The sequence below is a fragment of the Vipera ursinii genome (assembly GCF_947247035.1).
Source record: "Vipera ursinii genome assembly, chromosome: 4".
In the NCBI taxonomy this organism is placed as follows: Eukaryota; Metazoa; Chordata; class Lepidosauria; order Squamata; family Viperidae; genus Vipera; species Vipera ursinii.
This window is the reverse complement of record NC_139514.1, coordinates 54,417,679-54,432,851: the sequence shown is the minus strand read 5'-3', so window position 1 is coordinate 54,432,851 and position 15,173 is coordinate 54,417,679. Positions and strand designations below refer to the sequence as shown.

Sequence of the window (15,173 nt, the reverse complement as noted above, 5' to 3'; positions counted from 1 at the left end):
GCTGATGGATTATTTGCTTTCTTATTAGTCAGGTTGCCGCCCAGGATATCTCCAACTCCATTTCACCCAACCTAACTTGGAGAGGCAAGGCATCGCTGCTTGCTATTGTCAGGATTTCCTGAGGATACAAGAATCATATTAAGAGAAACCTATTTTCCCAAGTATTGGAACCAGGCAGCAAACTCCATGAGTGGCTGGTTTGAAGCTGGGAGGGCAGGTGCAAATTGGCTAGCATTCTCAGCTACTGGTTAGTTGCAGCTGAGCAGTGACTGACTGAAACTTCTCTTTGGAAACTCCAGACTCAGATTTAATGCACAAGGGCTCTGTAAATGATGAAACCAGAGGAAGGAAATTACTTTTTTTTTGACTGGTTTGCTGATAGAATGGCTAGTGATGTGGCGAACTTCACTGATCTTTCACATTCACACAAGTTATTTTTACTTATAGACATTAAAACCTGTCAGGAACCAGTTAGTTAAAAAAAACCAAAATCCTTTGCCTCTTGAATTTTCTTAGAAAATACTGTATATTTCAGAGTACAGTGTTTAATTTCTTTTATACAGGGAAAATCAGATCTTTGAAGACCTTAAAGCACAAAGCCTACTGGTTTACCTGATTAAAATCTTTTGCAAATAAACCCTATTTATTATAAACATAATGAATTGTAAATTATCTCCTGTGACTAGACTGCATTACTTAGTGCAATAAAAGAAAAGGCACTGACATATCACTACAATTAATTCTGAAAGTTCCTGGAAAAGTTCAAGTGAACAAAAGTAACAATATTCTTAGCTAGTCAACGCTGCACCTGTTCTGACACAAATCAATGGATAAATAGAAAAATTTGCTTTTATACACCTGCATTTTCAGTGCAGAAATTTCTGTTCTTTTACCAGAGCTAAAGCTGAATATAATTGTAGGTAATCCTCAACTCATAACCTTCTGGAATAAAGTCAAAAATTAGTGTTTTCGCTAAATTTGAGCTCCATTCCTCCAGCGTGCCAAGGGATTTTATTAGTGAACACCATCATTCTCGTGATTGTTTTTCCCAATGGGGCAGGAAGAAGACCAGGGCCTCCTGGATGTGGTGGGACACCCAGACCCTCTCCCTGCCCATCTGCAGTCAGCGTGCCTGGGCCCTCTCTCTAGAGCTCCACTTAAGCGCAATTGGAACAGCCACATGGAGCCTCACCTAAAAACTGATTTGCTCAGTAACCAGTTGTGGTCATAAATAGAAGACTATCTGTAACATGGCTGAGGTCTGCACTTAAATTCTTTTGGACAGGATGATATCTTAAAGGGCCATGATGGCGCAGTGGTTAGAATGCAGTACTGCAGGCTAATTCTGCTGACTGCTGACCGCCAGCAGTTTGGCAGTTCATTTCACACTGCCTCAAGGTTAACTAAAGCCTTCCCTCCTTCTGAGGTGGGTAAAATGAACACCCAGATTGTTGGGGGCAATATGCTGACTCTGTAAACCACTTAGAGAGGGCTGCAAAGCACTGTGAAGCGGTATATAAGTCTAAGTGCTATTGCTGTTGCTAAATTAAATATATGATTTGCAAGGGGAAGGGATTGAATCATATATCTGAATAGAGATTTCCATTTTTAGGGGAAGACGGAGTCCCGTTACCTCTTTTCTATTTTTGATTTTGCTAATCCTATTTGAAGGGTTACATTTTAGTTTTCTATATTTCCCATCTCAACACTACAACACTGTAGTTTGAACTTTGCATCTGATGGGCAATTTTGGAGTGAATTCTCAGGACTGAAAGAGTCTTTGTCAAGTGATTCATGTCACATCAGCTTTACATCAAAGATAGAAGAACATTTTATATGCTTGTGGTTATTACCAGAAGAATTTATTTTCAAGAACTTCCAGACAGGGAAAAAGATTTTTGAATATATTTCTTTCTAAAACTGGACATTTTAAGATTCAGCAAACTTGTTAATTTCTTCAAGGGTTGTCCTAGGTCAGGGGTAGGCAACCTTGGTTCTTTTGTGACTCGTGGACTTCAACTCCCAGAATTCTGGGACTTGAAGTCCACGAGTCACAAAAGAACCAAGGCTGCCTACCACTGTCCTAGGTTGTTGGTACTCACTGTGGAAGTGCAAACTGTCCAGATATATCAATGTGTCCTAACAATACTGCGGATCGATCAATGGTATGATGGATAGGAGAAAGAAATTAAAGAATATAATTGAATTATAATTGAATTTATGGAAGTGTGCATACTTTTACATTTATTTACATGTTTGCCATCCACAATTTAAAGATTTTTCATATAAAAAGGAATAGTGTAAATGTTTGCTTTCATGAAGCCACAGAACTAATAAAATAAAGGCATTGGAGAGAGAATGAATAACTTTCAAGTAATTGGGCAAGAGTATGCCTTTAAAATCATTTTTCTGCTCAGTTAGATTATTTGGCAGAGAACTCCATGGCTTAAATGCCAGTAGAGAGATAGACCTGACCTATATCACTGCCAGCCATACCTCAGGCACGATTATGGCAGCAGCTATGCGGATTGGAGGAGGCACTTTTTAATGGAGATTTCCTTTCTCGGGCACACAGCTCTGCATGCTCAAGAGGGACAACTTAATATCCCTCAGGTTTTCTACAGTGATTACTTCAATTAAGCTGTTAATCTGAAAAGTTTTCAAACTGCTGCTGTTTAATTTACTTGGATATGGATGAGCAAACTGAGCTTCACATTCTGTTGAGCATCATACAAGCTCAGGATTGGCTGCAGGGCCATTTCTAATTAGGAGGTTGAGGAACACATGAGGATGAGCGTGGATGGCCAGAGCTACCACTGAAATATTCAAAATGTAACATTATAAATCCAAAATTTTGCTTAATTTCAAAATATATGTAAACTTTTGCCTGGGCGTGGTGGGTAAAACAATTGTGTAATGTAAACATCTTAAAGGAAGGACAGACCAATACATGCTACAATATACGGGGAACGTATATTTTCTAGCTACTGTTTTGATGCTGGTATTTAGGATGATGAAAGTGACTAAACTTAGATGTTAACTGAACTTAAATGCTTTCTCCCTATTGAGTAGATTGCAGTGTGGATTGCAGAAAATTTCTTCAGACTAATATAAGCAACAATAGACACATATTTGCTTCTAATTTATGAGTCTTCTGCTGTTCTAAATTCTGTCACTCTTTCAAGTGAAATTTTCCAATTATGGCAAATTACATGGTAATTTTGGAGCATCAAGCTAAATGTATTATGTTCACAATAGAAACACAAAAAGCTTCCAGATTATAATCATTAACATCTTACATTATCAACAGGCTAAAGTTTTAAAGATTTTCAGCTTTGATCAAATTAAAAGCATACCACTTTATTAAAAAAAGTGAGTTATGTGTATATAAGGTAAAGGTAAAGGTTCCCCCGCACATATGTGCTAGTTGTTTCCAACTCTAGGGGCTGGTGCTCATCTCCGTTTCAAAGCCGAAGAGCCAGCGCTTGTCCGAGGACGTCTCTGTGGTCATGTGGCCGGCATGACTTGATGCCAAAGGCGCATGGAACGCTGTTACCTTCCCACCGTAGTGGTCCCTATTTTTCTACTTGCATTTTTATGTGCTTTCGAACTGCTAGGTTGGCAGAAGCTGGGATGAGTAACAGGTGCTCACTCTGCTGTGCGGCACTCAGGATTCGACCCGCCAAACTGCCGACCATCTGATCGACAAGCTCAGCGTCCTAACCCACTGAGCCGCCACGTCCCTTCTTATGTGTGTGTGTGTGTGTGTGTATTATATATATATATATATATATATATATATATATATATATATATATATATATATATGTATGTATATATATGTGTGTGTGTGTGTGTGTTAAATATTTGTCAAGTCATTTGAATATGCCTTGCTAATTAACTCTTTCTTTCCTGTTTTGGCCTAACTCAAGGCTATCCACAGGATATAGTGACAACTTATGACTGCCTAAAATTCTTTATTAGCAATTTGAATAATTTACACACACACACACACACACACACACACACACACACACACACACACACATATGTATGTATGTATGTATGTATGTATGTATGTATATGTATATGTATATGTATATGTATATGTATATGTATATGTATGTGTGTGTGTGTGTGTGTGTGTGTGTGTGTATTGGCGTATTTGGGTCTTTTCCCGTGTAAGATTGAGGGTGTTTTGGCGATGTTTCGAGGAGGTCCCACTCGGCATCTTCAGGGTTGTAAAGCACAAAGCCGAAGACACAAGCCTGAAGATGACGAGTGGGCTTTATAAAGTTCACAGATTGCATAAAGAACAGAAAACTGGTAGTATACTGTAACACAAGAATACAATTCCACACTACGGAAATGGCATTTTGCTACACCTTGTAGACTGTCTCTAATGATGATTTGGAATAATAATTTTTAGAAGTGTATCAGTGGTATTGTGGCGTTAGGACTCTGACCATATCCTCATTTGCATCTGATCACAGCACAAATATGATCTCGCAACATCTTTTATTTTCTGCTGGGTTTCCATGCTCTTGCCTTTTTCCAGCCCCCAAGACTGGAAGACAGGCATCAACCTTTCAACATTCTCTCCCAAGTTTGTGAGTGGAGAAATTGGATGGCTGATTTCCCCAAGTTCCTCAGATTGATTAATCTGTTTTTGTTTTTTAAGGACAGAAGTTCCCCTTAGCTATGTCAGTAGCACTTACATGTTTGGAAAAAAGTTCAATAGGACGAATTCCCCCTCATGATGTGTTTACTTGAGATAAAATCCAAGCATGGAAAGCCACTGGAAAGACAAATATGCAAAGGAAGACCTCACACTCACATGCACCTTCAAGAATTTCTCTGAAACATGCTTGAAAAATTTTTAAAAAGAAAATCTATATCTTCAAACTGAATGGGAATGCTTATTGCCTGTGATTCACTGTTCAGATGGGAGAGCAAAACCTGACCTAACATGGAGGGCAAAAACAATAGTAGAGGGAGACTGGGAAGCCTATAAACAGCAAAACTGCTGTTACAAATTATTAAGGGAAAACGTGAAGGCTGAGGATTATCTGGGGATTGATGGAATCATCTCGTCTTCTGGTTTTGGGCTGAGTTATGGCAGAGGTGCAAGTTAAAGCCATGACAAAGTTCTTTACTATATGCAACCTGTCTTGCAAGTGGCACAGAAGCCCAGAGAATCTTGTTATTTCTGTGCATTAGTTTATCCGTGGATCATGCTCAGGCTTGGGGATAGACACTTGAATAAACTTTTATCTGATGTGCAGTTTCAATACACCAATATATTATCCAAATCTCATGCATTCAACAGATGCTGTATGTATGGTGGGGGGAAGTATTTTATATTTATTTTGGTAATATTTACCAACAAATTAGTGAACCATCTGTTGTTTTCAGCAAATATGTATTCAAGGACCACCTTAAAGTTTATTTAAATTATTGCCAAATGAGAAGCATGCTAAACTCAGGCACCAAACTTCAGCCAACTTTGAATGGACGTGCACTCCATCTAAAAATATAGGACTACATCTAGGAATACTTGTTGAACTTCAGCACATACAATGATGGCAGCTACAATAGTTGTGAAACAACTTGAGTTGATTTGATTTGGTAACAACCGTAGATACCTTAATAACCCATTTTACAACATATTTGACATGGATGTTGAAAAGTAGACAAAAATTGCAACTGATAAAAATAAACTCCCTTCAGTCAACCTGGGTTCCTAGTGACTATGTGGACACATCCATCTTGTCTTCTTGGCAACAATACACATACATTTTGCCACTGCTTTTGCCTGGATTGTTTTTTCAAGATTTCAGTCTAGCCTATGATTCTGATTTTTTCTAGGAGTCTCCATTTAAATATGAATCAAGTCTAACCCTGTTTGATCAGCCAATATTTGACTAGGTGCTGCCTTCTGCTGTGACACACACACAGTATCTTTAGCTTTTTAATTTGTCTGAAAAAACATCTTAAATCAGCTTTGGTGTGCTTATATACGTGCATATATACAAACTGAAATAGAACAAAGCATAGGAATTTGCATTCTGCACAGACAGCATCTGATTCATCAGCTTCAACTATGGAAAAAGCCAGTGTAACAAACAGAATACAGGTAGTCCTCAGCTTATGACCACAATTGGAACTGAGCTTCCATTGCTAAGCAAGAGGATTGTTAAGTCAGTCATGCCTGATTTTATGACTCTTTTTGCCATGGTTGTTAAGTCAATTGTGTGATTGCTAAACAAATCTGGATTCCCCCAATGACATTGTTTGCTGAAAGCCTCACAAATGGTGCTCACATGATTCTGAGATGCTGCAGCCATTATAAATACATGTTGGTTGCCAAGTGTCCGAATTTGGATCATGTCACCGTGGGGATGGAACAAAGGTTGTGAGGTCAATTATTAAGTCATTTGCTTAGCACTGTCGTAATTTTGGACAGTTGCTTAACTAAGGGTCGTAAGTCAAAGACAATCTGTAGAGAACAAAAAGGATAGGTTTGATTTTGCTGTATTTTTGAAAAAGAGCTTGCGACCCTCTGATAATAATTTATGTTGGTAGTGTTCTAGATTCATGCTGCCAAAATTTGCCCCAAAATGTCTGAATCTGGTGGTCTGATTTCACAGACTTCTCAGAACAAGATAGTTGCAAGTTATTTCAAAGCTGAAGAAAGCACGCACACATACACACATGCACACATACACACATGCACACATACACACATGCATGCGCGCATGCACGCTCACACACACACACACACACACACAGGAAGATCTCAGAGTGTAATGTACCCATCCAATGTCATTGCCAGTTACAGTGAATATTTCATTCTATAACAACATAAAACCAGCTCTGAAAAACACAGAGCGCATTGAAAGACAAAAAGGATAAATACAAAAAATGGAAAGAGGGGCACATAACTAAGGTCGATTATCAGCAGACAGCCAGAACATGCAAAGATAGTCAGGAAAGCATAGGCTCAGAATGAACAAAGATTTGCAACAGAAATCAAGGACAATTTAAAAAAAGTTTCTTTCAACATATTAACAACAATAAAAAAAGTCAAGGAAACTGTAGGCCCACTAAAGAGAGATGATGGCAAGGAAATTACAGGCAACAAGGAAAAATCAGAGCTGCTTAACTATAGCACAACATACTAAAAAAAGCACTGCAAAAGACATACTAGAAACAAAAATTAAAATAAGGTAAGAGAACACCTATCCAACCTTGACAAATATAAAACACTGAAAGCCGATAGTTTACATCCCAGAGATCTGAAAGAGTTGGCAGATGTTATCTCAGAACCGTTATACCACATCTTTCATAAATCTTGGAGCACTGGGGAAGTACCTGAGGATTGGAAAAGGGTTGATGTGGTCCCCATCTTCAAGAAAGGGAAAAAAACAGATGCAGGAAACTACAGACCAATCAGTTTAACATCAATACCTGGGAAGATCCTAGAAAAGATAATCAAAAAACAGATCTGCGAACAACTAGAAGCAAACAAAGTCATAACTAGTAGCCAGCATGAGTTTGCTAAAAACAGATCATACCAAACCAATCTTATCTCATTCTTCGATAAAGTGACTAAACTAGTAGACCAGCGAAACGCAGTGGACATAGTATACTTAGATTTCAGTAAGGCATTTGACAAAGTAGACCACAACCTACTCCTTGGTAAGCTAGAAAAAGGTGGAATAGACAACACCACCACCAGAAGGATCTATAGCTGGCTGAAAAACTGTACTCAACGAGTAGTCCTCATGGTATTACATTCACATGGAGAGAAGTAAGCAGTGGGGTACCACAAGATTCCACCTTAGGCCCAATATTCTTCAATATCTTCCTAAATGACTTAGATGAGGGAATTGAAGGGGAACTCATCAAGCCGCCCTGAGTCTTCGGAGAAGGGCGGGATATAAATGGAATTTAAAATAAAAAATAAATAAAAAAATAAATTTGCAGATGACACCAAACTAACAGGAGTAGCAACAACCCAGAAGACAAACTCAGGATCCAAAAAGATCTTGACAAACTTGAACAATGGGCCCTATCCAACAAAATGAGTTTCAATGTGGAGAAAAGCAAAGTTTTACATTTAGGCAGGAAAAACCAAAGGTATAAATACAGATTGGGTGAGATCTGGCTTAAAAACAGTAACTGTGAGAGGGACCTTGGAATCCTAGTGGACAATCACTTGACTATGAGCCAGCAGTGTGCAACAGCAACCAAAAAAGCTAATACAATCCTGGGTTGTATAAACAGAGGCATAGAAGCAAGATCATGCCAAGTATTAGTACTGCTTTATAAAACCCTAGTAAGACCACACCTGGAATACTGCAGCCAATTTTGGTCACCATATCACAAAAAAGATGTTGAGAGTTTGGAAAAAATTCAGAGAAGAGCAACTAAGATGATCAAAGGCCTGGAGACTAAAACATACAAAGAATGGCTACGGGATGTGGGTTTGGCTAGTCTAAAGAAAAGAAGAAATAGGGGAGACATGATAGTAGTGTTCCAATATCTGAAGGGTTGCCACAAGACAGAGGGGGCCAGGTTGTTCACCAAAGCACCAGAGGGAAGGACGAGAAACAATGGTTGGAAATTGATCAAAGAGAGAAGCAACCTGGAATTAAGGAGAAACTTCCTGACAGTGAGGACAATCAACCAGTGGAACAGCTTGTTTTCAGAAATCATAGGTGCTCCATTACTGGAGATTTTTTAAGAAGAGACTAGACATTCACCAGTCTGAGATGGTATAGGTTCTCCTGCTTTAGCAGGGGGCTGGACTAGAAGACCTCCAAGATCCCTTCCAGCTCTATTCTATTCTATTCTATTCTATTCTATTCTATTCTATTCTATTCTATTCTATTCTATTCTATTCTATTCTATTCTATTCTATTCTATTCTATTCTATTCTATTCTATTCATTGCAAATATCGAAAATTATGTGTACAAAGAAGATAACCAAACTTGACATTTATTTCCCAGAAGAAAAGAATGGCAAGAGTCAAAATAACATATCTGCCATTTTCAAAGTTGAATTCCAACAGTCTTGATGGACAGCTATCATAACTTTCCATTGTACTGGTTCATTTTTAAATAAGCTATTTTTCCTCACACTGATTTCAACAGGAGGAAAAATACAGCAGATTCATTCAGGGTGATGTAACTGTACACTTATTTATCCTTGAAAAGTAAATCCTGATCTGCATGTTCAAGTCTCTTCTATGACACAAGGCCTGCATAATTTCTGTTGGTTCAAGGGAAACCCCAGTTTTCATGATCTAATCTGGTAAACTGTGGGGGTCATAAAAGCAACATTGGTCTACATATTTACATTTATATGCTGTAGCATAGATGAGACAATTCCATATACAGTAGAGTGTTTTTAAGTCTCTGCAATACAGTTTGCCTTTCAATCAACATTTGATATTAAGATAGCAGAATACGGGGAGGGTTTTTTATATATAAAAGGCTTTAACATTTTCATTTTTCTGCACTATTCATATGGATCTACATTACTTTTCTATTAGGCAAATCATTAGAAAGCTATGGAAATTATGAGTTATGCATTATTTAAACAAATAGCTATTTAAAAGGAATTTTCTTGGCTAAATAGATCACATCCCTTTTTTAAAAGAAAAAGAAAAGGAGAGAAGTTAGTAATTCAAGATTACAATTTTATAAGCTTTGTAGAATAAATGAACTGTTAAGCCACACTTCATTGGTTTTGATGCAGTTTTCCACTTATAAAATATGTGAGACTGTTTGGCAATCCTTTTTAAATTATGTAAGAGGCACAAAGGCTGGTGTGAAGGCAGGTGACTGATAGGAAGTGCTGAGCAATGGAAAATATGCTTATGACAACATGGAGAAATTTTAAAAGATGGTTGTCCAGGCATGAAGATCAGGAGTTGTGGAGTATGTCCTCTTCCTTAGGTTGCAGTTATTTTCTGTGGAAAAAAAGAACACCAAGCACACGGCCAACTCTATCTGCCAAGATGCTGAAGATTGGAATATTCTGGTTATCTGTCCTAGAAAGGCAGGTTCTCCCGCAAGTACACCTGCCCAGTCAAAAGAGCTATTAGGTATTGCCAAAAGGTACCTTTTTATCTTTTCATTGTCACGGAATGAATATTTAATATTTAAGAACATTGTGTTTCATGATTGTGTCTTATAGCACAAAAGAGCAAGTCACCCAGTCTTATTAAGCAAGTAAACTCTGTGCATTTTTAATGACTCAATCTCAAAATGCAAAATGATGCCCTTTAAAAAACAACAACAGATGCTCATAAACTCAACGTTAGTTATTACTGCCTTGCTGTAGAGCTGAAGACATGAAGAGACCCTAGAATACTTCAATATCAATCTCCTGAAATGGAAGAGAAGCAGCCTTTAGGGCACTCACACAAAACTCTAGACGAAACACTCCAATGCCAGTATAAAATGTACCATGCACCAAGGGAAACCCTTTGAACCCAACATCCATACAGATTGCCCACCTCTGGTGTGGTCTCCACATGTGCAATATTTTCCATTTCTTCAGTTCAGTGACACACGCTCTTTCGCACAACTTCCCCCACCGAACCCAATTACAGGAGATGAAAATTCTGGTTAGTCAGCTAATTGGTAGGGGAAGAAATGCAGAATACCTACCTGCTAGCTTCTGCATAAAACATAGACTTCAAACTAATGACCAAGATAACAGTTTGCACAGTTTTAATGGAAGGCATTATTTCCTGTTTACCTCAGAAGCTGGACAAATTACTTGAAGGGGTGAATCCAGGAGAAGAGGATGGGAGGGAGAAACCATCCGTCCGTTAATCCTCTCGGTGTCATTCAGAATCATCAACCAAAATATTTCTGTGGGATATTTAAACTAACATATGATGTGGGGCTACCATTATGCAGTGGTTCTGGCCCTGTTTGGTTGAACATTCTTATTCTGACTATTGCAGACTATTGTGGACAGGAGCAGCACACACTATTGCTGCAGATTTCAGTGCAGCTAATAACTACTAGGCTAGGACAGGCTGTTCTCTTTTAAAAATGGACAGCTTTCTGCATAGCTCTGACAGAGGAAAGGGAGAAATTTTGGACAGCTGTTTGTTTATTTCTTTATTTGTCAATCAAATGTACATCAATTGCACAAATAGCAACTCTGAGCGGTGTACAAGGAGATAAAGCAGCAAACATAAAAACAGATAAAATATATTTTAAAAAATTAAGTAAATATCCTCTAAACCAAAAAAAACAAATCTTAGGCAAAGGGAGGATAAAAATGGCCCCCTCAACAATAAGAGCCATCTATGCAAGTCTCCAGTTCCTAGGAGTCCCAGGCCTGATCATATAACAAGCATTTTCAAAATATCAAAAAGGGTGGAGCTGATTTACTGTTTCTTTTTGAGGGAAGAGGATGCTCCATAAGGTGGACATCACAGCAGAGAAGGCACATCTCCTGGGACCCACCAGATACAAGCCAATGGTACCTGCAGCATGCCTTCTCTGACCGATCTAATGAGAGATTTAACTGTAGCAGATCTCAGTACAAAAATATTACACCTGAGATCTTATTTTGGGCATACTGTTTAAATTGAAAAAACCTTCGTTGTACCCCATGCTCTTCTCCAGTGCATGTTAGAAACAGGAAGAGCCTTTCTTCTGGGTAGGAACAGTACAGCTGACTATCAGGCAGAGATTTAAAAAGGAAGGACAATCAATTGTTATTTGGATACCCTTTTGCTCCCCACACACCCTGCCTGTTCTGTTCCAGCCTACGACCGGCCCTGTTTGTGTGTCAGGGACAACCCCTTTTTCTTTTTTACAGTCAACAGGCTGGAAAAACCCAACCAAATTTATTTACAGTTCAAACAAAAAAGCAGCAGAATATTTCCTTCAATAAATAAATCAAAATATCAAACAAGAGTCAACAGACAAGAGTTAAACAGAAGTATCAAGAACAGACCAGGACTCTTTCAGAATGTCTTCAAACGGTTGCCTTCAGCAACCAGCCCTGCCCACACCTTCCCCTTTTATTATCAGTCCCAAGGTGTGGCTTCTCACTGCCTTCTCCTCCTCTCACTGAGTTGCCTCATTGATTTTCTCTGCTCTGCTCTGCTCTGCTCTGCTGGATTGCCTTCTGCTTCTAGCATCTCTGAACAGATTCAGCTGTGATTCATCTAAGTCCGACACCTCATGCTCACACAGCTGAGTCTCATGAGGAACATGACTGGAGGGGCCAGGCTGAGAGTCCTGCAGTGCATCAGAGCCTCCCTCTGACACCAAAGGCTCTCCAAACCCCTCTTCCTCCTCCTCAGATTCATCAGACTCAGCTGCTGGGACCACAGGCTGACACTGAATCACAACACTGCCCCTTCATCTTCTGGTACTAATTGTACAAGGTGAACCCACCCAGGCAATGAGCTGAGACTATTTCCTACTGAACAACAACAACAACAACAAAAGTATGTTTTCACAACCCTGAGCTAGCTAACTTGCTCATTGATTCACCTGACACAGACCAAATCAGCTCCGGTCTATTTATTTTTTATCTGAGTCAGCAAGCAAAATGCTGCATATGGCAATTGAGAAGCAAGAGACAACTTGACTTGGTTATGTGACAGGGACAGGATTTACTGAAATTTACTGCAGGCTTAAAAACTGCAGGATTATGCTTTAAAAGCACCATATTATTCACCCTTTAGATAGCAAACCTCTACAGGGCATACATCCAGAAAAATGTATGAATACACCAAGAATATGATGCACAGCATCTGATACCATGATTCCAATTTCCCCCCCCCCCAATGCTAAAGATGAATGTGCTTTCATACAGAACCAGAATAGCACCATTGACATATCAGAGCACTTTTAGAAGACTTAGGAAATCCCCAAGATGTGTATAAAACCTGCACAGGGAGTGGGGGGGGGACAGAAAAAGAAAACCATATTTCCTTGCTTGTCCCTAGAGAAAAGCCTGCCAAGGAAAAACATTCTTGCTGATCACAGAATGATAAATTACTACTGAATAAAAGGGGATGGAAGAAAGGTTGGAGTGGCAACCTGTTTGCTCTGCTACTATTGTTGGATCTGGGCATGCGTGCCCATGCTGGTGGTAAATTTGACTGCTGGTGGTGGTGGAGGGATGGATGGATCTGAGGATGGCAGTAGATCAGAACAATATTCCCTTTCCATTTGAACAGAATAACAAATCCATCATTTTCCACCTCTTGCGCAAACATGCAGCCTTCCCATAATTCCTTGTGCTACACCGACACTCAGCTACATACTTGAAGTCAGCTACTCTATTGTGGCAAAAGAAATTCTACTAGTTCAGCTCTTACTTGGATACCATCACCCTCTTTTCTGCCAAAAGAGCAAGTGTGGCTCTGAGCTTCATTTTTCTAGAATCCCTCCACTCACTCCAGCCTGTGCCAATAGTATGAATAGGAATATTTCCAGCCAAATCATATATGGACCAGAAGAACTGTTACTTCCACACTGAGTTCAGTTTCCCCAGACATAAGCTATGCTTGCAGCCCTCCAAACCCTCTAGTGGGAAAAGGAAACGTGATTTGACTAAAAATCCTTGGATCTTCATGAGAATAAAAAGGATTCGCAGGTAAAAACAGCTGAAGCCATGATGTTTTCCAGCTGGCCATCACTGCAGCTCTTTTTCACAGCAGCCTGCTGTTTAACATGCTTAGAGAAGCAATGGAATGCAAGAGCCATCTCCACGAAGATAATTCTGTCTTCAGAATCACACACTTGATGCCTAAACTTGCAGAACAGGACTTTCTGGATAACACAGAGGAAGAGTTATTTAGGTGCACTTTTGCCCCATCATAACTGCTTCATAATTCAGGAAATAGGCCAGGCCAAAGCCTCTCTGGAACATGCATGTAATAGATCTCCAGCGTGTGTGAAGGAAGGCGAAATAAATGAAGATACATGGAGAAAGAAATGGAATGCTAAAAAGGCAAAATTAAATTCTAAAAACCACATGTCACATCTTTAGATTGAGCAAGCAAAAATTTCATCTTCTATGAATCATTTATATATTAAAAAAGAAGACTATCAAGAATTCAAGATGTCTTTAAAGCAAGGCTGACTCAGAACCAGTTAATTATTTTTTAATTTGTGAGAGGAGTTTTGACAAAGCCTGCTGTTTTAAGCAGATTTGCTGGGAAGGTGGTTTGACTAGTGTCCGATGGCAATTAGTTCTGTGTTTAGGGTTATCTGCAAGAGCCAGTGCAGTGGAACATAATCCAACTATTCTTACCATTTTCATCAGGGGCCTTGCCTTTTCCATTTGTTGCTCCAGCACCTTGTCTCTGAGAAAGAAAAGGAGGAAAAGAATATTCATTAGCAGTTTGTTATAAGTTATATTAGAAAAAAATACATTGTTGTGAACCTAGTACCTATTTCTATTCATGCTCAGCATCAGTGTAGTGTGGTTATGGTCTGAAAATTCTTCTCTTTCTGTGAAGATTTCTCTGTTTCAAATTCTTTGGCCTTTGTTCCCATGGCTGCCAATCAAATTCTAATGCTCTCTAGCAATTGCTACTCTGAGCCTTAATTTGACCTTTCAATGTAGGAAATAATACAAGGCTTCATGATATATTTATTTCTAAAATTTGTTTAATTCATCTGAAAGCCATTTAAGTTGATCGCCACCATTACCTTTTCTGTTAAAGAATTCCATAACTATACATTGTGTGAAAAATTATTTTCGTACATCTGGCTGAAACTCAAACTATTTAGCTTTCTTGGATGGACTCACATTCAAAGATTATGAGATAGAAAGCTATTTCCTACCTCCCTGTGTTGTATTCCATCATATTCATCTGGCAAAATTAATTTTGACTCCTTGCCTAATAATTCCCTGACACCAATATGAGTTTCTGCCTTTTCACTGTAGCTACATACTGTATCAATATTTTCACTGAATCTTTCTTGTTCCGGTGTGAATCATGAAAAGAACTGACTGAAAGAGGACACTGTCTTGATCAGAGGTAGCTCACAGTGCAAATCATCCCTTGCTATTCAGTAGCTTTCTGAACTGGGCCTGCAGAAATGAATTCAGTACCCTTTCTGACATGTCTAACCCCCTGTCCTCCACAAATTTTTATTGGATCAGTGCATAG

The 15,173-nt window shown here is 38.9% G+C and overlaps 1 protein-coding gene across 1 annotated transcript in view; it reads right to left on the bottom strand.

Annotated features, from left to right (window-relative positions):
• Window positions 1-15,173, bottom strand: part of PCP4 (Purkinje cell protein 4) — a 65,855-nt gene that overhangs the window by 33,966 nt on the left and 16,716 nt on the right. Inside the window, exon 2 of the mRNA XM_083361468.1 lies at window positions 14,309-14,360. Within this exon, the coding sequence (XP_083217594.1) occupies window positions 14,309-14,360 (52 nt within the window). The remainder of the gene's footprint in view (window positions 1-14,308; window positions 14,361-15,173) is intronic.